The 25,064-nt window shown below is 35.7% G+C and overlaps 1 protein-coding gene across 1 annotated transcript in view; it reads left to right on the top strand.

Annotated features, from left to right (window-relative positions):
• The window catches only part of ophn1 (oligophrenin 1), a 52,978-nt gene that overhangs the window by 14,890 nt on the left and 13,024 nt on the right, over positions 1–25,064 (top strand). Inside the window, exons 7-21 of the mRNA XM_073839667.1 lie at positions 244–348; positions 1,777–1,909; positions 2,972–3,072; positions 3,154–3,245; positions 3,493–3,571; positions 3,668–3,701; positions 5,368–5,430; positions 6,355–6,429; positions 6,917–7,001; positions 7,085–7,143; positions 12,354–12,459; positions 14,229–14,388; positions 14,636–14,774; positions 17,766–18,017; positions 19,829–19,958. Of these exons, the coding sequence (XP_073695768.1) occupies positions 244–348; positions 1,777–1,909; positions 2,972–3,072; positions 3,154–3,245; positions 3,493–3,571; positions 3,668–3,701; positions 5,368–5,430; positions 6,355–6,429; positions 6,917–7,001; positions 7,085–7,143; positions 12,354–12,459; positions 14,229–14,388; positions 14,636–14,774; positions 17,766–18,017; positions 19,829–19,958 (1,613 nt within the window). The remainder of the gene's footprint in view (positions 1–243; positions 349–1,776; positions 1,910–2,971; positions 3,073–3,153; positions 3,246–3,492; positions 3,572–3,667; positions 3,702–5,367; positions 5,431–6,354; positions 6,430–6,916; positions 7,002–7,084; positions 7,144–12,353; positions 12,460–14,228; positions 14,389–14,635; positions 14,775–17,765; positions 18,018–19,828; positions 19,959–25,064) is intronic.

Here is a 25,064-nt window from a genome sequence, read left to right on the forward strand (position 1 = left end):
TAATTGTCCGAAAATGCATCTAAAAGCCACTTTTTTGCACTTTTTTGATATGCACTTTTTAAAAAACTGCTCTTAAACTAGGTGTGTGACATGCGTGTCTGTGGAATTGTGTTTGGCCAAGGAAAAATTTTCAGTCAAAAGATTTTTTTTGCTTTAATCCCTGTACACTGATTGTATTCGTGCTGATATAAACAATGAATTAACTAAATCATGTCATGCTGTGTCTTTGTGTGTGATTGACAGGTTTTAGCATTTCTACAGAGCATCCTAACACTGAATAATCTCACTGTGGAGATGACACAGGACTTCCTCCCATACAAACAGGAACTTCAGCTCAGCCTACAGAATGTGAGAGCTTCACCGATCAATAATGAGTCTAACTTTGCATCCATATAGTCACATGATCAGATCAGCAGAATATGAGTCATTCAGCATGCTGCTGTGTGGGTTTATCCTTCACTCTGTGTGTTTAATTATTTCTGAGTGGTGGTTTAGTAGATGCTTTTATCCAAAGTGTCTTTCAGTAAATTTATTACAGATTATCGGATTCAGTGTGATGTTCTGAACATGCAGTTTCATAACTGATAAAGAAAATGAACAGTATTCCACCACTAATTATTAATATGGGTTGTGGATTAATAAAAGCAGATTTGTGAAATTATTATATTTAAATATTTTACGTTTAAGTTAGTTAAATCATTTTATACTTAATTTATATACAGTACTATTAAAGTATTTTAAAGTAGTCATTTTTTCTCCTTTGCTTAGCCAAGGCTGCATTTATTTAATCAAAAATACAGTATAAACAGTAATATTGTGATGTATTATTATAATATAAAATTACTGTTTCCTACTTTAATATATTTAATTAAATTTATTCCTGTGAAGGCAAAGATAAATATTCAACAGCCGTTACTTTAGTCTTCATTGTCACATGAACCTTCAGCAAATCAATTGCTGATTTGCTGCTCAAAAAACATCTTTTCTTTTTTTCAAATGTTGAAATTGGTTGTGCTGAGGGGGGGGGGGGGGTGAATAGAGAGTTTAAACAGCATTTATTTCAAATAGAAATGTTATTATAAATGTCTTTGCTGTAACTTTTAATTCATTTAATGCATCCTTGCTAAATGAAGTATGCATTTCTTTAAAAACAATATTTACCCCAAACTTTTATAATTGTGACCCTGGACCACAAAAACCCGTCATAAGGGTTTTTTTTTTTTTAATTGAGATGTATGGTTTGTTAAAATGGGACAACTATTTAAAAATCTATAATCTGAGGGTGCAAAAAAATCTAAATATTGAGAAAATCACCTTTAAAGTTGTCCAAATAAAGTTCTTAATAATGCCTATTACTAATCAAAAATTAAGTTTTGATATATTAATGGTAGGAAATGTACAAAATATCTTCATGGAACATGATCTTTACTTTATATCCTAATGATTTTTGGCGTAAAAGAAAAATTATTAATTTTGACCCATACAATGTGTTTTTGGATATTGCTACAAATATACCAATGCTACTTATGACTGGTTTTGTGGTCCAGGGTCACAATTCATATTTTGGAGCAAAATATATTAGCATATCTAATCCAAGGTATTCGTAGAGTAAAGATAAAAAGCCTTAATTAACTGGGCAAAGTCGTTAAAATTGTATAAAAAGTGCAGATATCAGCATATCTGTTGTAACTGCTACTGATTTTATGTAAAAATGTAATTGTATGCATGTTTTTAGTTTCTTTGTTTGATTGGGTGCCACTGGTGTTGTTTTTGTAGACCCGTAACAACTTTGAGAGCACCAGAGAGGAGATGGAAGAGCTTATGAAGAGGATGAAGGGGTCTGCACAGATCTGTATTAGACACAGCCAGCAGGCAACTATGGAGGGATACCTTTATGTGCAGGAGAAATGTGAGTGCTTTTTGGTTATGCAGTGCTGCATCTGTAGCCTATTGCTTCTCACCACAGACAATAATCACAACTCATCTCTCAGTGTGCATAAATGTGCAGAAAACAAAAAACACACTTTCTGAAGTATGAAGCTCATATATATACATGAATTCGTCAGTAAAAAATGCAATGTAGAACTAGAAAGGCAGAAGGCAGAACTACTTTTTTTAGATACTATTTTGAGCATGTAGTCACATCACATCCTTTCCATGTTCCTTCTTGGTATCCTTTCGTGAATAGCAGCCGTAAAGATAAAATTAGGTAAATTCTATGTAACTTACACAAACAGGTTTGATAGGTGATTCGATCACAACAGTCACATGCTAACACGCATATGAGGACTATACTTAGTTTCAATTATAAACTCATCCATTTTTATAAAATATGGAACTGATTGTCTGTTGTAATTAACAGCCTGACACAGATGAAGTCCACTGACCTTCAGTTAAAATAACTGAATATTCCTTTAAAAATCCAACCACTATGAAATATTTCTTTGTGAAAGAAAGAGCAGCTAGTAATTGTCTGTAAAGGTCAGTGTCCACACACAGCACAAATCTTAATATGAGTTGTGATGGTTAATAAAAGACTTAATAACACCGCTTTCTGAATGGTCAAGCACGGCAGTCTGCAGTAAAAGTTTTTGTATATTAACTCTTGTAGTGACACTAAACTGTGTAATTGATTGTTGTTGGCACTGGATTTCTGGTAGCTGTGCTAGATTCATGTCTTTGTGGTAGAACTCTGCGATATTCGTCTTCTCTCATAATAAAATAAACTCAAATCAATATTTTATCACCATTTATTTGGCAAGTAACTTTAATGAATGGGATAATTTACAGTTAGCCAGTCTTTGCAGCAAAATAAACCCCAGAAAAAGGGTCATACAAAACCCCTCAATTTCACATCGGGTCAGTCACCCTCTCAGGATTTATTTTGTGCAATATTGACCGGTTGATACTCTATCTATAATTAAAATGATACGTATGCTATTAATCTTTCTGTCTTTGTTTCTGTCTCTAGGGGCTCTTGGTGTAACCTGGGTGAAGTATTACTGTAAATACTTCAAGGACAGCAAGTTATTCATTATGGTACCAATAGAACAAAAGACAGGAACCAAACAGGTGCTGAATTATTACAGATAGTCGTTACTTTGTGAAGTGTCAGCTCTTTTTCTCTTACATTTGTCTCTTTGTTTCTCTTAGACCACAGCTCAGCTCACACTGAAGTCCTGTGTACGCCGTAAAACAGACACCACCGATAAACGCTTCTGCTTTGACATTGAGACAAATGAAAGGTGAGGCTGCCGTCTGTTTCATTCCCTCATTCTCAAATATGTTTGTTCACTCTGCAAAGTGCACCTATTGAAAGTTTTAGTAGGACTAAAGGAGGCTGAGGAAACTGGAAAGTTCATATTTTTGTCAAGGCGCTTATAAGAATTTTTCCATAAAAACACATTTTCTAGTTGAACTGTGACGCTGCTGTCTGATATGTAGGCATTTGTTTGATACCAGAGACCATTTCTTTGTGTTTTGTTTCCATAGGTGCAGCCCTGTCCTGGCGCAGGCTATTTCTGAGGTCAACAGGAAGCAGTGGATGGAGGCCATGGATGGCAAAGAACCAGTGGGTTTAACATCATCACTTCTCACTCCATTAAGAGCCCTCACTTCTGTCTTTGTGTACGATCAGATTTCTCATCCTTTGTGGTTTCTATTCCAGATTTATCATTCTCCGATTCAAAAGCAGGCAGAGAGTAAGTATAACTTCACTTCAGATGCTTACTTGTATCAGAAAATCCACTGATATTTATTTCCTGCTTAACTGTAAAAATCAGTTTGACTGCTCCAGTTGTTTACTTACACAATCTTAAAAAATCCACCTTGCACATGTCAGCAAAGCCAAATGTGCTAAATGTTTCAAAGAAAAATAGCATTCCTGATTTTAGCATTTCTAAAACGGGTGGACTGCTCCTCCGGCAATTTTGTTTCACCTTTTACAGTCCCTAGGAATGTCACATACTGTAGATACATTGGGGTTTTAAAAGTTTGAGTCAAAGAAATGAATATTTATTCAGCAAGGATGCATTAAATTGATCAAAAGTGACAAGAAAAAGGCATTTATATTGTCACAAAATATTTCTATTCACATAAATGCTGTTCTTTTGAATTTTCTGAATTTATATAAATGGCCCCGTTTAAAAGTTTACATACTCTTGAATTTTAATACTGTGTGTCGTTTCCTGGATGACCCACAACTGTTTTAATCTTTTGTGATAGTTGTTCATGAGTCCCTTATTTGTCCTGAGCTATTCATCTGCCTGCTGTTCTTCAGAAGAATCCTCCAGCTCCTGCACATTATTTGTTTTTTCCAGGATCTTCTGCAAATTTAAACACTTTCCAAAAGTGATTAATGATTTTGAGATGCATCTTTTCACATTGAGAACAATTGAGGAACTCATACATAACTATTACAAAATGTGAAAACATTTACTGATGTTTAAGAAAGCAACACAATGCATTAAGAGCCATGCATTAAGATTTTTTTCTTATTTTGTTCACAGATTTTCTTTTCCATTTAGTATTGCACTTCAGAAGCTACATAAAAATGTACATGTCTCCCAGAAGACAATATAAGCACTATTTACCCTGATCATCCAATTCAAAAAGAAGCCCCCGGCTCTTAATGCATTGTGTTGCTTTCTTGAGCATCTTTTGTAATAGTTATGTATGAGTCCCTCATTTGTCCTCAGTGTGAAAAGATACATCTCAAAATCATACATACACTTTTGGAAAGGGTTCAAATATACAGATGCTGCTGAAAAAACAATGAATGTGCAGGAGCTGGAGGATTTTTCTGAAGAACAGCAGGCAGCTGAACTGCTCAGGACAAACAAAGGACTCATGAACAATTATCACAAAACATAAAAACAGTCATTGGTCATCTAGAAAACAACACACAGTAGCTTATTCAGGACAGTGCTAAGTAAGAAATAACATGCAATTTTCATGATTGTTAAAATTATTAACATTTGGCATATTCTGCAAGGGGTGTGTAAACTAAATGAGTACAACTGTATGTACTGTATTTATGATAAAAAAATGCAGACATGGTTAGCTCAAGATTTTAATCAAAAAACTAGAAAAATCTTGCTGACACCAAACTTTCAAATGGTTGTGCAGGTGTGATATCCTAGGACTTCATTAGTAATGTCTGTTAGCTATAAAGAGAAAAGTTGCAGAATACAAGAACCTCTAAAAATAGATGGAGAAAATGCTGCTTACTAGATTCTGATACTTGCAAGCCTGTGCAATACCATGTGTAATTACACCATAAATAGTGTGCAGTAACCTATTGAGAAATGCATACAGAGATGATGAACTGTGTTTATTATATGTAATATTCATTTTTTTTTTCCTCAGTGGAGCTCAATGACCTCGGCTTCAAGTTCGTCCGGAAATGCATCAACTTTGTGGAAACAAAAGGTGCCATTACCCTTTAGACCAACAAGTTTGTCACCTATTCTCAAATGACTGACTAATTCTGATGTTTTTGCACTTCAGGGCCACCATATGTTTTAATTAATGACAGCTGGAAAGACAACACAATTCCGCTGTTATTTATTGGATTCGTCTTAAATGCAGCCAGCAGAGGGCGGCAGCACACTATTTGTGTTCCCATCTGCGTGTCCAGCGATTTGAGCCAACTGTAAATAGAAAACATTCTATTCTAGAATATGTTTAGGCTGCAAAACTGATGTAGCCAAAGAACCAGAAACACACATTGAAACATAGATATATTTATCAATGATTAATCATACAAGTTTAAAGTAAAAAAACATGCGTGCAGATATAAATTGATAGCAGACATTTATACGCTCTCTCTCACTTTTTCTCCAACATGGCAAGTCATTTGAAACCTGACTGTAGCGTTTCCATGCTAGAGGCTATTATAGTACGACAGTAAAATCATGAAGGGGTAGTTCATGGCCATTAATAAGCATGATTACACTGTAGCGTTGACTGCGGGAGCACCGAGCACCAACGGCTCCGTTTGAAGTGCTGATGTACGTGTTTGCCAGTCTCCGAGCATGTCGTTACTCAGATTTCCCAGCCGTTTAAGTCCAGCCGTGTCGTCAGGCACAACATGGTGCATGTTAACAATCAGTAAACTCTGGCAAGCTGTCGTTCGGGGTTATTGCACGGCTAATGACGGCTAAGCGTGAACCGAAAGCGGGCCAGTTTCACTGCTCGTTTTTCGGTAGAGCTGTACTTTTCCACTGCGGGACACTCCCCCCTTTCTTTCTCCTTCATGCCAGGTTCTCCAATTTTCTCAGTCTATAAATCATGTTTTCTGTTTCTCTTTCCTCCTTTTTTTGGTTTCTCTCTTCTTCTCTTTCTTTCTGGTAGGGCTGACTCAGGAAGGAGTCTACAGGACTGTGGGCAGCAACATTCAAGTACAGAAACTTCTGAATACCTTCTTTGGTGAGGAAATGGCCAGGAGAACATCTGCTCTTTCTGTGTGTGTGTGTGTGTGTGTGTGTGTGTGTGTGTGTGTGTGTGCAGGAGGAAGACGAACATGCTCTCACACACACACGTGCACTTATGCACCCATGCACTCACTAAAACTAGTAAACCAGATTTATACACAAACATTTACAACTCAATATACAAACATGTTTTATGTTAAGAGGCTTCTCATGTTTTACGTGCATGATAAATTTAATGACTCAATCTTGAGGTCAGCTTATTGTGGTGTGTTTAATATCTGCAGGGAGGTTTGTAAGTTTTTTGTTTTTTTTTTAACACTGAGAAAACCAAAGCATAGATATACGTCCATGAGAGCGTCCTTGAGCTGTTGCAAAATCCCTGACACACACTCAACAACAGTAACAAGCGTCTGAGGAAGGCCATTTATCTCTCTTTCTCTCTTTCTCTCTCTCTGTCTTCATCTGTCCTCCCCTCTTTGTAGACCCAAAGTGTCCAGCTGATGTAGATTTCAATACCGGTGACATGGACATTAAGACCATCACTAGTGCTTTGAAATTCTATCTTCGGTGAGTTAAGCACACATGATTTTATGTTCAGAAATAACTTTTTATTTTAAGTGTGTACTGTAAATTTTCATTCGTTTTTTCAGGAGTCTGAGTGAACCGCTGATGACCTACAGTTTGCATGGAGAACTGATCTTAGCAGCAAGTATGACAACAGACACGTACAGCCAGTCACACAAACCCACGTGGTCTATCCTTACACACAAACGGACACACACTTTTATGTGTATACTGTATATGTGTTTTCCATCTGTTATGTGGGTCAGTCCAGTTCAACTCGAGCGTAGCTCTAAAATAGGGGAAAAACACAAGTCCACAAGTGCTCTTTTGGTACTGTACATATAGTGTGATATCTCACCTCTCAACCGTATGTGACTCTCAACCATATGTGACCCTGGACCACTAAACCAGTCTTAAGTAGCGTGAGTATATTTGTAGCAAAAATACATTGTATGGGCTAAAATTATCGATTTTTCTTTTATGCCAACAATCATTAGGATATTAAGTAAAGATTATGTTTCATGAAGATATTTTGTACATTTTCTACCACATTTTTTGATTTGGACAACTTTAAAGGTGTTTTTTCTCAGTATTTTAAATTAATTTTTTGCTCCCTTAGATTCTAGATTTTCAAATAGTTGTATCTCGGCCAAATATTGTCCTATCCTAACAAATTATACATCAATAAAAAGCTTATTTAGATGAGAATTGACCCATATGACTGGTTTTGTGGTCCAGGGTCATATATGTATGTGTACCACAATTGGTAACTTTAATTTTGCTTTGTTAACCCTCTAAAAAACAAGATTGTGCGTTTAATACATTTGAATCACATTGATAAAAGGATACACTACCAGTAAATAGTTTGGAGTTGGATATATATATATACATATGTATATGTGTGTGTGTGTGTGTGTGTGTGTGTGTAAATTAATTAATTAATTAATAATTTTATTTTAACAAAACTGACAGTAAAGATATTTATAATAGTTCACACATTTCTGTTTAAATAATTGCTGTTCTTTTGAAATTTCTATTCTTCGGATCATCCTGGAACAAAAACTGTATCTTGGTTTCTGCAAAAATATTAGTAGCACAACAACACTGATAATATTTAAGAAATGTTTCTTGAGCACCAAATCATTAGAATAATTTCTGAAACTTCACATCACACTGAAAACTGGAATAATAGCTGTTGATAATTCAGCTCCGACTTCACAGGAATGAATACATTTTAAAACTGATGAAAAATAAAGTGATTTTAATAATATTACTGATAATGCTAAATTATATACAGTGCCATAGGAGATAAAATGAACTAAGACAGAATCTATAAGTTAACTTTTGTTCAATCCAAGTCTTTAGTATCTTACTATCAGAGCTGGGTAGATTAAATTGTAATCTGTTACTGATTACAAATTACATGACAAAAATTGTAGTTAGTGATGTAATCCCTTACATTACACAGTTTAAGTAATATAATCAGACTACTTTTAGATTACTTTTGACCTAACTTGCTTATTACATTGATTTATGTGAAGGTTTCCCAAACTGGTGTTTAATGAAAAGCTAATAATTAATTAAATCATAAAAAATATTCATTTAAAATAAATCATTTTGAAGTCAATCAAAATAAAAAACTTACTAAAAAGGATCAGATGACAAAAAAGTTTGTTAATTTGTGCATTTTAATGTTCTTGAAAGAAAAAAAAGCTTTCCAAAGACATACAAAATACATGGTTATAACTTAAAGTGTGATAATCCAAATAAAAAAATCAATGTGTTTATTAGTAGTTAATGCAATTTTGAAATCTGAAATGATTTTTTGTAAATCAGTGATCAAATGCTGTGTGGTCCACCTGACTAAAGACTGGTCTTTGTGTGAATGTCTACAAAACTTGAAGACTTCCTGAATGTATATAAGCGGTAGGCTATTTTAGAAAGGAAAATTTAAAAGATGAAAAAGAGGAATTAGGAAGAATCAATAAATTATGAATAAATTATTACTATTGTTTAAATAATATGTAGTCATGTAATACATAAAAAAATCTGATTACGAGTATTTTAAAATTTAAAGGAACACTCCACTTTTTTTTGGAAATAGGCTCATTCTCCAACTCCCCCTGAGTTAATAAGTTGGGTTTTACCGTTTTGAAATCCATTCAGCTGTTCTCCTGTTCTGGCGATATCACTTTTAGCATAGCTTAGCATAAATCATTGAATCCTATTAGACCAATAGCATCGTGTTCAAAAATGACCAACGAGGTTTTTTTTCAATATTTGTCCATTTTTCCATTTTTGTCCTATTTAAAACTTGACTCTTCTGTAGTTATATCATGTACTAAGACCGGTGGAAATGCAAAGCTGCGAGTTTCTAGGCTGATAAGATTAGGAACTACACTTCCATTCCGGTGTAATAGTCAGGGAAGTTTGCTGCCTTTTTTTGGTGACTTTTAAAAAAGAGCAGTGTGCTGTGGATTTTTATGTTGCTAGGCAACGACCAAAACAGCTGTCCTGTCAGTCAAATCAAAGGATTATAACGCGAGCGCTCTAAAATCTTTGGTTTTTGCTGTTAATTAAACAATCATATTAAAAACGCGAATGACGTCAGGCGTTTTTCCGCTCAGAGTTGCTTTTTTTTTCAACTTCAGGCGCTCAGAGAGCTTCTGCAAAAACGCGAGGCGCAGCAGGCGGCGAAAACGCGAGGCGCCCGGGGCGCATAAGCAGCGCGCAGAACACTCACTGCCGACAGAAAACCATTCAAAAAAGGCGCCTCTCACTGCAAAAACGCGTTCGGTGTGATCGTGGCCTAAGGCATTCAAAAAAAAAAAAAAACATTATAACCATATATGTGACCCTGGACCACAAAACCAGTCATAAGGTTAAATTTTACAAAACTGAGATATATACATCATATGAAAGCTCAATAAATAAGCTTTCTATTGATGTATGGTTTGTTAGGATAGGACAATATTTGGCCGTGATACATCTATTTGAAAATCTGAAATCTAATGGTGCAAAAAATCAAAATACTGAGAAAATCACCTTTAAAGTTGTCCAAATTAAGTTCTTAGCAATGCATATTACTAATCAAAAATTACATTTTGATAGGTTTACAGTAGGAATTTTACAAAAAAATCTGGAACATGGAACATGATCTTTACTTAATTTCCTAATGATTTTTGACATAAAAGAAAATCAATAATTTTGACCCATACAATGTATTTTTGGCTATTGCTACAAATATACCCCAGCGACTTAAGACTGGTTTTGTGGTCCAGGGTCACATATAATGCACATACACATTCATATTTATACCCTGTGTGTATGCATTGTCATTCTATATGCAGTCTGGAAAACTTTGTAAACTTCCCCATATTACTTTGTAGTTAATAAGCTTTGATTACACGCACAATTAAATACAATTATGAACTGAAGCAAGATATTGCAGTATTACCAAGTACCCTACTGTTTCTGTTTTACAATGAATAAATTGCTGAATAAATTTAGCCAGAGTCCTACAGAAAACTCTTGTCACACTCCCCGAGCGCCTGTCGAGTGCCTGTGCTCACGCTGTAGTAGCCAAGCATGCAATTGGCCGAGTAAAGGGCATTTTTAAGAGTGACATTTACATGGCCGTCTAATAAAAGCATCATTATAAGAAACATAACCTCATTCAGTGGTCTTGTGTTGATAGATTCATCTTTTGTAACGGTTGATGCATCACGTCATCACCCAAACTGACCTCTACTGCCTGTACTGTACTGCTTTTGCATAGTCTTTTCTTTTGTTTTAAACATTAAGCCACTCAAGGACATTTTACAGTAATTTTAGAAAGGTGATGGGTTAACAAGATCTAAAACCCCGTAATCTTGGTAAAACGCATGCCTTCAAACGACTTCTTCAAATGTCGGCAATATGAATATGGTAATATTCTTTCTAATAATATTCAGAACATATGTGACCCTGGACCACAAAACGAGTCTTAAGTAGCATGGGTATATTTGTAGCAATAGCCAAAAATACAATATACGATTTTTCTTTTGTGCCAAAAATTATTAGGATATTAAGTAAAAATCATGTTCCATGAAGACATTTTGTAAATTTCCTACCGTAAATATATCCAAACTTAATTTTTGATTAGTAATATGCATTGCTAAGAATTTCATTTGGACAACTTTAAAGGCGATTTTCTCAGTATGTAGATTTTTTGCACCCTCAGATTTCAAGATTTTCAAATAGTTGTATCTCGGCCAAATATTGTCCTATTCTAACAAACCAGACATCAACGGAAAACATATTTCAGCTTTCAGATTATGTATAAATCTCAATTTTAACAAATTGACCCTTATGACTGGTTTTGTGGTCCAGGGTCACATATGCTTATAAGTAATGTAGTTTATTTAGCATTATTGTAGGCTGTGTAGGGTTGCCAGCAATGTAATATAATAAGAAACTTCAGAAGGCAACTCATCCAGTCAGAAATTAGAGACAAAACCATCCGTTTTGAGGTGTTTTGTCTGCTTTAGTGAGCGTGCATCCAGTTTTGAGCGTTTTCAACGAATTGTGTTGGAAGTGCTGTATTGTAATCCTCCCCATTATAAGATTAGAAGCCATTAAAGCAGCTTTGTCATTATTATAGCTTGTCTGCCTACTTGCGCTCAGATTACACACAACTGAACAAACCCAGCGGAGCAGAGGAAAGGGCTACACCTGCCGAGGGATTAACGGCTCGCTTTAATGCACTTTACTCACTTTGGCCCAAGTGACCTCCCAGTCTGGCGTGTTGTAGAATTTCTTCTATTTTTATTTAATTTTTATAAATTTAAAGACGTCAAGAGGGTTTGTCTGACTCTTTCAACGCTCTGCACAAGTTCACAAGTACACGTTTGCTCCACTCTCTCTATAAAGTAGCTTAGTTACGGTTCGCCAAGGGCTGGTTTTTTATAGAAAGCTGTGTTTCTCCCACATTTCACAATAAATGTGTCTGTACTGATCCTTTTTGGATTTTACAGGTTATCTTTGGACAAGTTGAAAGACGTTCGGCAAACTGCCGTCAGATGTCTGCGGCAAGAAAATAAACAAACACTTCTAAAAAACGCTAGTTTGCTAACACAATCAAATGGCTCTATTAGCTTTAACAGCTCTATTAGTCTTAGTATAGACAGAGAAGTGCACTGACATGTACTGTCTGCTTCATTCTGCCTGCATTCTTTGAAGTCTAATGAGAGTCATGGCAGTGAAATGTAGCATGAACCACACTTTCTGTGAGTGCGATTTAACGCAGACTGAGGCACAACAGTTATGTTACTAGAGCAATATGTGTTTGTGACTTTTTCTACATTTTTTCCTCAGAGTCTGAAAATCTGGACTATCGGTTAGGAGCGGTTCACTCGCTTGTTTACAAACTCCCAGAGCGGAACAGAGAGATGCTGGAACTGCTAATCAAACACCTGGTCAGGTAACAGATACACACATGCAGGCATGCGTTAACACGGACGTGCTAATGCTCAAAGGCACACACAGACAAACACACACACTCTCAGACTGTGGTTTTTAACTGCTATCCAGCTTGCTTGGGTGTACCTTTATAATTATATATTCAGACCGTTTTGATTAATGTGGCAGGTTGTATGTGTGAAAGTGTCTGTTCTGACAAACTTGACAATAAATCAACTGATCTTTAGCTCCATGTCTAATAATGTGTGTGTGTGTGTGTGTATAAAATATCCTGAGTAAAGCATTATGCTCATCAAGGCAGTATTTATTTGATTAAAAAATACAGAAAAACAGTTATATTGTGAAATATTATTGCAGTTTCTAATGTTGGTTTCCTATTTTAATATACTTTTAAATATAATTTATTTCTGTGAGGCTGCACTTAATTTTCATCAGCCATTAATCCAGTCTTCAGTGTCACATGATCCTTCAGAAATCATTTTAATATGTTGATTTATTATCAGTGTTAACTGTTGTGCTGCTTAATATTTTTTGGAACCTGTGATACTCCTTTTTAGGATTCTTTAATAAATTAAAAAGTTAAAAAGAACAGTGTTTATTCAAAATAAATATCTTCTCTAACAATATAAGTCTTTGCTATCACTTTTTATCCATTTAACACATCCTTGCTTAATAAAATTAATAATAATAATGTATTAAATAATACATTATTGTATTGTATGTAAATAATAATAATAAAAGTATTCATTTCTTAAAAAAAAGGAAAAAAAAAGAAAGAAACAATTTACTGAACCCCAACTTTTGAATAGTAGTGTATATTATAACACAAGATTTCTATTTAAAATAAACTCTGGTCTTTTTAACTTTTTATGTATCAAAGAATCTTGAAAAATTGTCACAGGTCCCCAAAAATATTAAGCAGCACATCTGTTTCTAACGTTGATTATAAGTCAGAATATTAATATGATTTCTGAAGGATCATGTGACACTGAAGACTGGAGTAATGATGCTGACAATTCAGCTTTGCTTCACAAGAATAAATTGCATTTTAAAGTACATAAAAAAAACTGTTATTTTAAATTGCAATAAAATTTCACAAAAGAGTTTTATAGTATAGTATAAATAGGTTTTCTATTTATACTAAATAGAAAATTAGAATTATTAATTAGGATTTTAAGGCTACACTTATTTAGTCAAGTATACAGTGAAAACAGTAATATTGTGGAATAGTATTGCAATGTTGAAAACATTTATACTGCTTAATATTTCTGTTAAATAGAAAGACTCGTAACGTAACGTAAGTCAAAATGCATCCCTGCTGAATAAAAGTATTAATTTCTTTTATAATCATATATTTTAGCAAGTAATTTTATATGTGCCAAAAAATATATTGATACAATTTATAAACTCTTTCCAAACTGTTTCAGCCAGCTTGGTAAAAGTTTAAATCAGCAGAATTCATTACAGCTATCCTCAATACATCACAGTAAACCAAACAATTAAAGTTTAGAAGGCATAAACACATTTATGATTAACGAATGTCCAATCCAGCGACAACAGCGCACTTGTCCAATAAAGAAAGACTTCCCAAAACTCTCCTACCTTGGCCCTGGGCTAGTAGGCTTATTATAATAAGCCCTGCATTATAATAAGTAGCAGACACTGTAAGCTACATTTATCAGTTCAACCCGAAATTATACAGTACATATCACAGGGACAATCCCTATTTCCTATCCAAAACCTTACTACATTATCTCTGTTGTTTTTTAGTGTTTGCAGCCACAGCAGTGAAAATCTGATGATTGTGTCAAATATGGGTGTAATATTTGGCCCAACTCTCATGAGAGCAGAGGAGGAGACCGTAGCGGCCATGCTGGATATTAAGTTCCAGAACATCGTCATGGAGATCCTCATTGAGGACTACAGCAAGGTCAGACATGTTCCTTTCCAACAGTTTATCTCAGTATCTGTATCTGTTATTACGCAAGCAAAAAACAAGAGCGAAAACAGGTTTTACCTGAGAACTGCTGTTTGTTCTCTAGAAGTTTTTTAAATCAAAACAAAAATGCTGATTTATTTTGACAGTATTTAGACACCTTTTAAGTGGCCTCAATAGTGATACAGATTGATGATTTTGTACTTGTTTTGTAATTATTGCCGTCTCTCGATGTTCGCAGATCTTTAAAGGTCCTCCTGAAGAGACCACAGCGCCTCCTATCCCGCCTCCAAGGGTGACGCCTCGGAGACGGCAGCCAATCACAATCTCAAAACGCCCACCCCGTCTCTTCCCAGCCCTTCAACCTCCATTTTTTGAGCGTAAATAGCCTTCAGCATGATAACCATCATCATCGTCATTGTCATCATCATCATCTCATCATCATATATTGCATATTTTTTTACCTTATCAGTGAATTATGAATGTGAATTATATTTTTAAGAATTTCTTTAGCGTAGATGAATTTTTTTTTTTTAACAATTTTTGTCGGTAATATTTTACTTGTAATTTTTTTAGTTATTATGAATGTGAATTATATTTTCAAGAATTTCTTTAGTATAGATGAAAATTATTTTACATTTTTATTTTTTTAATTGTTAGTATTTTACTTTGAATGTTTTTTAATTGTTTTGAATGTGAACTATCTTATCAAAAAAAAAAAAATTAGCATAAATGGATTTTTTATATATTTTTTAATTGTTAATTGTTCACTTTTAATTGTTTTTTTGTAAAGATTACTTAATTTTTTGTAAAGATCTATACAGCTTAGATAAGACATACTATGTTATCCTGGACCACAAAACCTCAAGTAGCACGGGTATATTTGTAGAAATAGCCAAAAAATACATTGTAAAATACAAGTCAAAATTATTGATTTTTCTTTTATGCCAAAAATCATTAGGATATTAGGTAAAGATGAAGATATTTTGTAAATTTCCTACCGTAAATGTATCGAAACTTTTTTTGATTAGTAATATGCATTGCTAAGAACTTCATTAGAACAGCTTTAAAGGCGATTTTCTCAATATTTAGATTTTTTGCATCTTCAGAGTCCAGATTTTCAAATAGGTGTCCTTACAATACAATTCCAACAAACCATACATCAATAGAAAGCTTATTTATTCAGCTTTCAGATGATGTACAAATCTCAATTTCTGACTGATTTTGTGGTCCGAGGTCACATATTATGTGTTTCAGATCTATCTGTATATTGTTTTTCTTTTATTCTCACTTATTATTTTTCTGCTTTGTCTAACAAGTTCCTTTTTTGCTTTTACCTTTCCTGCAAAGCCTGTTTTTGTGCTGTGAGCTTAAATACAATACACACACCTTAACATTGAAGCTGTTAGCGAGTGCACTCACGTAACAGCTGATCAGGTTTCATATGTTCTGGAAAGGACCTCGGGCAGGATCTGTTTCTCCTTAAGTGATTTTCTCTAAATGAAGAAAATACAACCAAACCTTCCTGATCTTCCTGTCTCACACACACACTTAGAAGCCCCTCGATGCACATTGTGAATTGTATGATTAAATCTGCAGGATCTCGAGGCGTGTGTATGCGTATGTATGTGTCTGCCCTGATAAATGTTCGTTCTCTGACATGTTGTCCTCCCCTCATTGTGCGCCATGTTATGTAGTGTTTAACAACAGTCAAGCTAATAGTACACTCACTAGAGCATGAAAACTAAACCACTACCTGCTCTTGTGCAGCGTGCGTGTGTTTGTGCATCAGCGCCAACGGGTGTGCGAGCGTACGCGAGTGTGTGCGTACTTGTGTTTTTTTAATGCGTGCGTACGAGTGTTGGTATGCCATCGTGTGTGTCCCGTGTGTGCTACCCAGTGTGTCTGAGAGCTGATGCCTGCATGTGTTTACGACTCTCTCTCAATCTGTTTTCGATTGGCTTTTGGATCTTTTTCCTCTAATAAGCTATTTTCATTATTAACATTTGAGGCTTTCTTCTCCCTCTTTATCAAAAACGAATGTACATTGCATTAATCCATTAATATGACTCCCTGGTTCATTTGTATATTCATGAAATTTAGCTTATTAAAGCATGCTGGATCTTTGCTTGTTCGAATCGGTGGAATAAATTTTTTTCCCTCTCTCTTGGATTTTTCAATCAAATCATTAATCTAAGTAGATCATCACTGTTCGTTTCCTGTTTGCTGAATTAATTGGTGGCGGGATCTGTGTGTTTGTGCATGTGTGTGTCAAGCCACCTGTTGAGTTTCAATGAGTCTTGGATTGTGCATAAACTTGGCCCTGTGTGTGTGTTTCTGTGTTATTGTTGAGAATACAGATACTTTTATGGAGTATTAGGAGCAACTGTGTGTGTGTGTGTGTGTGTGTGTGTGGGAACCTCTGCCAAAATGCGAATGTGTTTGTGAATGTGTGTTCATGCAAATGTGTCCATGTCCAGTTTGGCAAGCTCGCACACAGCTGGTTGTTTTGACTGATGCTGTTCACACACAGCTGTGTTTTAAACTCTTGTCCTTGGTTCTCACATGGCCATAGTAACCTTTTTGGTTATGAGACCTGTTCACACACTAAACTAGAGTCAAACCAGACTGTAAATCAGTTTTTTAAATCGCAGATTCACTTTTTTTCTTAGCTAAATAAGCAAAGTCTATTAAAACACTTAGCCCTGCAATAAAAACCTCCTCATTGTGTGAAAAAAGCATTAGAGTCTGGTGTAAATGCCAGTGCTGAGGAGAATTTGTGCTTTTGAAAATATACTAAAAACAGTTAGTTTTTACCATTTCAAGGTAATAATGCTAATGCCACACAGCAGAAAATGTCATTTCTTTATGGAGAGATAATGAAAGTAAGGTAAAAAGCATCAGGATTTGCAGAGGATAGACTTTGACCGTGTGGCTTGAGCTGATAACAATCAGCGCATTTGAGTTGAGTTGTTCGTGGCTCCTTTAGACGCTATTCTTTCACTTTAAAGCTTCCATTATGTTCTAGTTGTGTTGAAGCTGTTGGAATGAAATGACTCACTTTGGCTAATTCGATTTTGACTAGTTCAGTCTTTATTGGCTTGTATTTCTCGTATTGTGGAAATACAAGAGGACAGAGCATCTGTCGAGCTGTTCTCCTTATTTATTTATTGCAACTATCACAGCCTCTCTCTTTTTTAAGCCAAAACTACAGGAACAGGAAATTTAAAATTTTAACGACACCCCTGATACAATCTCTCCTCCGGGGAATGTTCAGGGCTAAACTCTCACAACTGGGCTTCTGACCTGCTCAACGTTTAGTAGTGTTTTATCTAAATTGCCTGCATTAAACGACTCTTTGCTTTTCGCAGGACAAAACGGCGCCACTCACAATGATGGTGAACCTGAGGGAGACACTGGCCTCACCAGTCCGGTTCCTCATCAAAGAACAAAACTGGTACCTCCTTCTGTCTCTCCTCCATCCATCCCGCTCTCCTCTCCGACATCTCGGAAACCTCTTCAGAGATCAGACGCCCTGGTGACGACCAATGGGGAATCAGGAGTGGCAGTGAACCGAACTCAGTCTTTTCAAGGAAGGAAGCCACCACTCAGAGTAACAACTGGTAAACAAGCAACAAACATGCTCCAACTATCACATTACAATTCATTTTGATGCTTTTGGGGGACCCTAAAACCTATTTTTTTTTAAATGAATTTTGCATTTTTTTTTTCTTATGAATTTTGCATAATTTTCTGTTTATCACATTACAGTTTATTTTTATGTTTTTGGGGGACCCAATTCTCACCTCATTGAAAGCCTCATTAAACTTTGGCATAATCTTACATTTTTTTTCTTGCAAATAAATATTTTTACAAAACCACTTCACCATTTGTAAATATTTAAAAACTTGTCTGCCAAAAATCAAAGTCACTTGGTTCAACCAAGGTTCGGTCAAAAAACATAAAATGGGAAATTATATCATAGAGAGGACCCTTGCAGACCCTCATGACTGTCAAGGCCAGTAACATATCAGATTATATGACCTTTTTATGACAAGGCAAGATTAGTTCAGGTTGTAAAATGTCATGAGGTGCAACTCCCCAAAAACATAATGTTTATGAAAGTTAATAATTAATGATATCTGTAATAAAAACACTTGATACTTTGAAAATGCCTTGAAAAATATAAAAATAAAAACTAGAAGGTGTACACTCACTAAATGAAAACCTTTTTTTTTTTTTTATATAAAAAAAGGTCTATTAATGTTATAATGTGATTAATAAACGGTTTTCTGTTTACACCTTTCTCTTCCTGTAAGAGTGGATGCGGCCATTTGTAAATTTTATGGGTCGGTCTTCCGGTCTCATCTGCATCCAGCTATTTTTAGCTGTTTAAAACAGCTTGTTTTGCTGCTTGATATTGCAAATTGGTGTGTCTTACCATCTTATTTTAACATATTATGTTAATTATGAACACACTGGTTTGTAGTACATACAGTTTTACCGTTTACTGCATGTTGTTATTCTTCTCGTAATTTCCCTGTAGTGGCTAATGAACCGGAAGTCTCGCCATAGGCTTACTTCCGTGTTAAAGAAAAAGGTGGAATTAGTGGAAACTCCTATATGTCAGTGGCCTCTAAATGACTGATTCCTGTGATGTAAAAACACAATATGGCATCTTAAAGGGCACCTATTATGCCCCTTTTTACAAAATGTAATATATATCCCAGGTGTCTTCAGAATGTGTATGTTAGGTTTCCACTCAAAATAACCCACAGATCATTTATTATATCATTTTCAAAATGCCTCTTTTGAGTGGAAGCAGAAACACGCTGTTTTCGTGCATGTCTCTTTAAATGCACATGAGCTGCTGCTCCCCGCCCCCTTTTCCAGAATAGGACTGTGCCTTTAGAGCTCATAACTCAGATACTCTGCTTAAAAACTAAGTTCTCTATCACACACAGGTTTATGTTCAAAACATACGAAAGTTCCAAAAACAGTCGGTTATGTATGTGAAGTTAAAATCTCTCACTGCTCTGAACTGAATAACGTCTATAGCTTTAATAAGTAGACATTTCTTACTTGAATAATAATACGGCAGTGTTCGTCAACGGTTGTGGGCGGGGCTTGTAAAATGTGACTTCACATTTTACGGATTATTTGGTCAGCTTGTTTTGAGACACTGCTTATGATTTATGGGGATTAAAAAAATGAGCGGGTGGATTTTTATCATTATAGGGTGGTTGTGTACACACTGCCAACGCACATTTATGTTCAGACAACATGTAAAAGTGAGTTTTGCATAATAGGTGTCCTTTAAGTATGCATGATCACTATAGTACAGGACCAGCAGTTCCATGTCATCTACAGTCCCGATGCAATGAGTCAGTGAGTTAAAATGGTTGTAACAGGTGTGTGTATGTGTGTGTAACAGGAGAGGCTCCGGGGCTGAAAGGCCGATCTTTCTCAGAGAAGAGTTCCATCTGCCGGCCACCCACTCGACCACCAGATCCACCTTCCCGTCTCCTCAATAAAACTCCAAACGAAGACACTCGAGCCTCATAGTGAGTACACATCACTCACCACAAACCATACTTCACTGGGATACTTCTACTGCTGATTTATGACTTAATGATTCTCTATAGAAAAACTTCAATTTCTTTTTTGTAACATGATTTGTTTTTGTTTGTTCTTGTATTATTTATTGCCATACAGCTGAAATATGTTGCATAGCACATGGGGAGTGGCACCCGTACAGCAGAGACGGGATATATTTGGGTGAAGGATATATCAGCTTTGCACGCTGCTCAGGTGTGATTTTGGCAAATCATCCAGGCAGATTTGCTCCAGATTGTTCCGGTTACTTGCTCGACACCTGTCCACTGCAATTTTCAAGTAGCACCACAGATTCTCAGTTGGATTGAGTTCAGGACTTTGATTGGGCTATTGTGAGATACGTTTTTGTTCTTGTGCCACTGTGATGTTCAGTTAGCCTTGTGTCTAGGAACTGACCTTCTGAAGGAAGAACTTTCTCCCAGGCCTTTATTCTTGGCAGACTAAAATAGGTTCTCTTGCAGCAGGACTGCACAATTTTAGGAATACAAGTTATTTATTGGTACAAAAACCATTATCAGTTATATATATATATATATATATATATATATATTTTTTTTTTTTTACATTTTGCATCATCTAATGCTCACTAAAAGTTAAAGCACTAATCATTTATAAACACTGTCAACATAATCCTTACGAATGTTTAAAATTAATATCAATTTTTTCATACTGTACATTATGTTGTGATGCCTAAATTCACTTATTTCATTTAAAATGACTGATTTGGTTTGTAGACCATTTAAATATTGTTAACCGTTTTATCAAATAAAAATACACTACCAGTCAAAAGTTTGTGAACAGTAAGATTTTTAATGTCTCTACTGCTCACCAAGCCTGTATTTATTTGATCCAAAATACAGCAAAAGCATTACAATTTGGAAATATTTTCACTATTTAAAATAACTGTTTTCTATTTGAATATATTTTAAAATGTAATTTATTCCTGTGAATCATTATGATATTCTGATTTGCTGCTCAGAAAACATTTATTATTATTACTATTATTATGTAGAAAACAGCTGAGTAGAATGTCTTTATCATCACTTTTGATCAATTGAAAGCACCCTTGCTAAATAAAAGTTTTATTAGTGGTATGTTACAAAAGCTTTTTATTTCAGATAAATGCTGATTCTATTTATCAGTAAAGGATCATTTGACACTGAAGACTGGAGTAATGATGCTGAAAATGTTGCTTTGATCACAGAAATAAATTACATTTTAAAATATATTCAAATAGAAAACAGTTGTTTTAAATTGCAAAAATATTTCAAAATTTTCATGTTTTTGCTGTACTTTGGATCAAATAAATGCAGGCTTGAGCAGAAGACACTTAAACATTACAAATCTCAATGTTCAAGTTTTGACTGGTAGTGAATGTTGGAAAAATATTGCAATAATGATTTGAAATGCAACCTAAACATTGCATATGTTATTGCTGCTGATTAGGTATATCAAGACCAAAAGAACAAAAAGGCATAAAAGTCCATTGTGACAGCAACTCTCAGGTTGAACAGAGTGTGCAAGAACTGCAAACTAGGAAGTCTTTGTCTCCAAACAAAGTCATCATTTGCCTAAGCTTTCCTGCTAACAGAAAGTGTAACTCAGACCTTTTTCAGTTGAGTCAAAAGTGAACGGAGTGAAAAAGAACCCAGTCCTAATGGCATTAACATTATACCTGAACTTAGGGGGGACTCTGATCTCTATCTGCTTTAGTTGTCAGAGAGTCTCTTTCTATTTACTTTTTATACAGTTATTTTTAGGAACCCAACCAACTTAAATATTTTATTAATGATTTATTGTTATTATATAGAATATTAAATTTGTGCAATAGTAATATGTTTCAGTCGTACTTTATTTACCTTAAAGGTCCCATATTGTACACATTTCTGGAGGTTTATTTTAGTTGTTGATGTCCTTAAAAATATATATTTGCGGTATAAGTGCCAAAATCCATCTCAATATATTTTTACAGTTCCTTTTTTAGGAGCTCTGTCAAAAACAGGTCGATTTTGGCCCATCTAATTAATATTCATGAGCCTCTCTTCTGATTGGCCTGTTGTTTTCTGAGTGACGCACAGCCAGGCCAACCACAGTTAACTACGGTCATGTATGCTTTAGCTGAGCCCAGAGCCATAGAGAGAGCCTAGCCTGCTGATACTCAACAAGATATTTCAGAATGATCATTAATGTTTTTTCTTTTTCAAACACCGAATGCAGTAAGCTACATAACTGTTGCTTTAGTAAAGCCCCTTTCACAATGCGCGCTGATTCTGGAAAATTACGGGAACGAGCGCTGTGTGAACAAAAGCCAGAACCACAAAGGCGGTGTTGTAGTGATGATGCACGTTATCATGCGACTCTTCACGACGAAAAAATATGTGCAAAGTGGAATGAAGCGGCGATCGGGCAGAGCCAGCTCCTCACTATCAGCGCTGAAGCACAGTTTGTTCAGGTTAGTTTCAGTTTAGTGAAACGTACGCGTCGCATTACATCTCACATCCAAACGTCACATGTCTTTATGGGTTGTGTGTAAAGCACGCACAGATTCCGGAAAACAACTGTGAATGAACCAAATCAAACCACTCCGGAACAAATCATGGGACACATTATCCGTGTATTTACCGGAATCGCTGTGTGAAAGAGGCTGAAGTTGACGTGCCTGTGGTCTCTTATATTCACGTTGTTCTGAAGCCTGTGCAATGATGTAGTTTCGACATCTATCGACTGAACAGGGTTTTCTCGACTTGTTTTCGTGTTGTTGTTGCTTAGCAGTGTTATGGACACGATGTTGTCTGGGTTTGACAAAAGGAGGGTGGGACGTGGTTGGTGCTCGGGGTGGTGACTGAAGGCGGTGACTGAGTAGATCGGACGTCACATCTGTACGGAAGTCACAGTGGCTCGTGAAAATGAACAGCTACTTTAAGCAGGCTGTGTGCAGTTTACTGTGGATTGACTGTTTTGAAACTCATATGGTAGTTACATAGTCCCTAGACCTCAGTTATCATGAAAAAAGCCAGGAAATTTCGATTTTGACAATATGGGACCTTTAAACCCTCAAGTCTTTTTGGAGAAAAACTTTTTTTTACTCTCTACTAGTGCTGGGCGGTTTAACCAAAAAACTGTATCACAGTTCTTTTTGTTCTTTTTTTAAGGATTCTGGCGGCTTCATGGTTTTTCCCCTGACTGTGCCTTAATATGAATCTGAATGTGTGAAACAGTTGCAGAAACACTGCATTTTAATCACAACCAAACAAACATGCTAGATGTAGCATAAGCAGTTTTTGATGCAAATTAGATTGTATAATTAAAAAAATCTAAAGCGAAAATAGGATGCTGCGCTTTTAAAGGTCCACTGAAGTGCTTTGAAACATGCAACGTTATTCCATGTGTTAATTTCAACTGAAACATGAAGACAGGGCGGGACATATCAAGCAGTCCTTCCCCCTTTTTAAATAGCCAATAGTGTTTAGTTTATTTCACAGTTTGGGCCAGAGCCATTGAACCACACTTCTTTTGCCTCAATGGAAAGCATATTTACACTGTCTGAATCGTTTCCCATCCCCTATATAGTGCACTACGTGCCATTCACCGTACAGAAAATACTAATTCTGTGAACAAGTGACAGATTTCAGCCACAAGTTCAGTGTCAATTTATAGTGTAGGGGGCGGGATGCTTCGGATTCTAGAGAGCATTTGATTGGACAGAAAGTTTGATGAGAAGATAAAGTGCAGGGTGAGGTCATCAAAATTTTTGATCCATATTGACAGAAGTGAAAGACTGTAAGTTTTGAATGCTTATCTGATTCTGATTCTTATACCTTGTAAATGCAAATTTTGTCATTGTTTTGGAACACATTAACTTATAGCCTTAAAGGAGTAGTTCACTTTCAGAACAAAAATTTACAGATAATGTACTCACCGCCTTGTAATCCAAGATGTTCATGTCTTTCTTTTTTTCAGTCATAAAGAAATTATGTTTTTTGAGGAAAACATTTCAGGATTTCTCTCCATATAATGTACTTCTATGGTGCCCCTGAGTTTGATTTTTAAAAATGTAGTTTAAATGCAGTTTGACAGCTACAGTATTTTCTCCTATTTGCATTCACCTTCAGCGCCTTAATATTTTTGTTAATATTTTGCTTCTCTTAACTGTTTACAGTTGGTTTATTTGCCCAACTAAAGAATTAGTTGTGTGTTATTAAAAGTTCTAAACGTTTTTACAACCATTGGCCAGAAGTGTATGCAGTTAACAGGCACTTCTACCATATGCCAGTTTAAAAAAAAAATCATACTCTCTCAGTCAGTGTTAATTTTATTGTTGTTGTAAAGAATGCCTACAGTCAAGCCTGAAATTATTCATACCCCTGGCAAATTCTGACTTAAAGTTACTTTAATTTAAACAGCAAGGGTTTTCTTGACCGGAAATGACACAGGCTTCACCCAAAAGATAATAAGATGATGTACAAGAGGGATCATTGTCGAAAACTTATTTCTCAGCTTTTATTTACATTTGAACAAAAAGTGGCATGTCCAAATTTATTCATACCCTTTGCAAACTGTAACAGTCTATGGGAAAATCCAAAGTTCTATACCGTTCCAAATAGTCCAAGCTGTTCTAAAGCATCCTAATTACCCTGATTCATTGGGAACAGCTGTTTTAATCAACTCAACAGGTGAAAAACAGAAGCTCTCTGCTGTTGGTTTGTGGACAGTCATGGCTAAGACAAAGGACCTCACTGAGGACCTGCGGCTGTGCACTGTGGCTGCTCACAAGTCAGGCTATAAGACCATATCTTAATGTTTTGAAGTTCCAGTGGCTAAAGTGCAAAGTATTATTAAAAAATACAAGACGTTCCGCACTGTGAAAATCTCAGAGGACGTGGTCGGAAGCCAAAAGTGACACCTGTGCTGGCCAGGAGGATAGTGAGAGAGGTAAAAAAGAATCCAAGGATCACCACCAAGGCCATCCTGATGAATCTGGGCTCTGCTGGTGGCAACATCTCAAGGCAGACAGCTCAACGGACACTGCACACCGCTGGGTTCCACGGACGCAG

The sequence above is a fragment of the Garra rufa genome, chromosome 5, assembly GCF_049309525.1.
Source record: "Garra rufa chromosome 5, GarRuf1.0, whole genome shotgun sequence".
Lineage (NCBI taxonomy): Eukaryota > Metazoa > Chordata > Actinopteri > Cypriniformes > Cyprinidae > Garra > Garra rufa.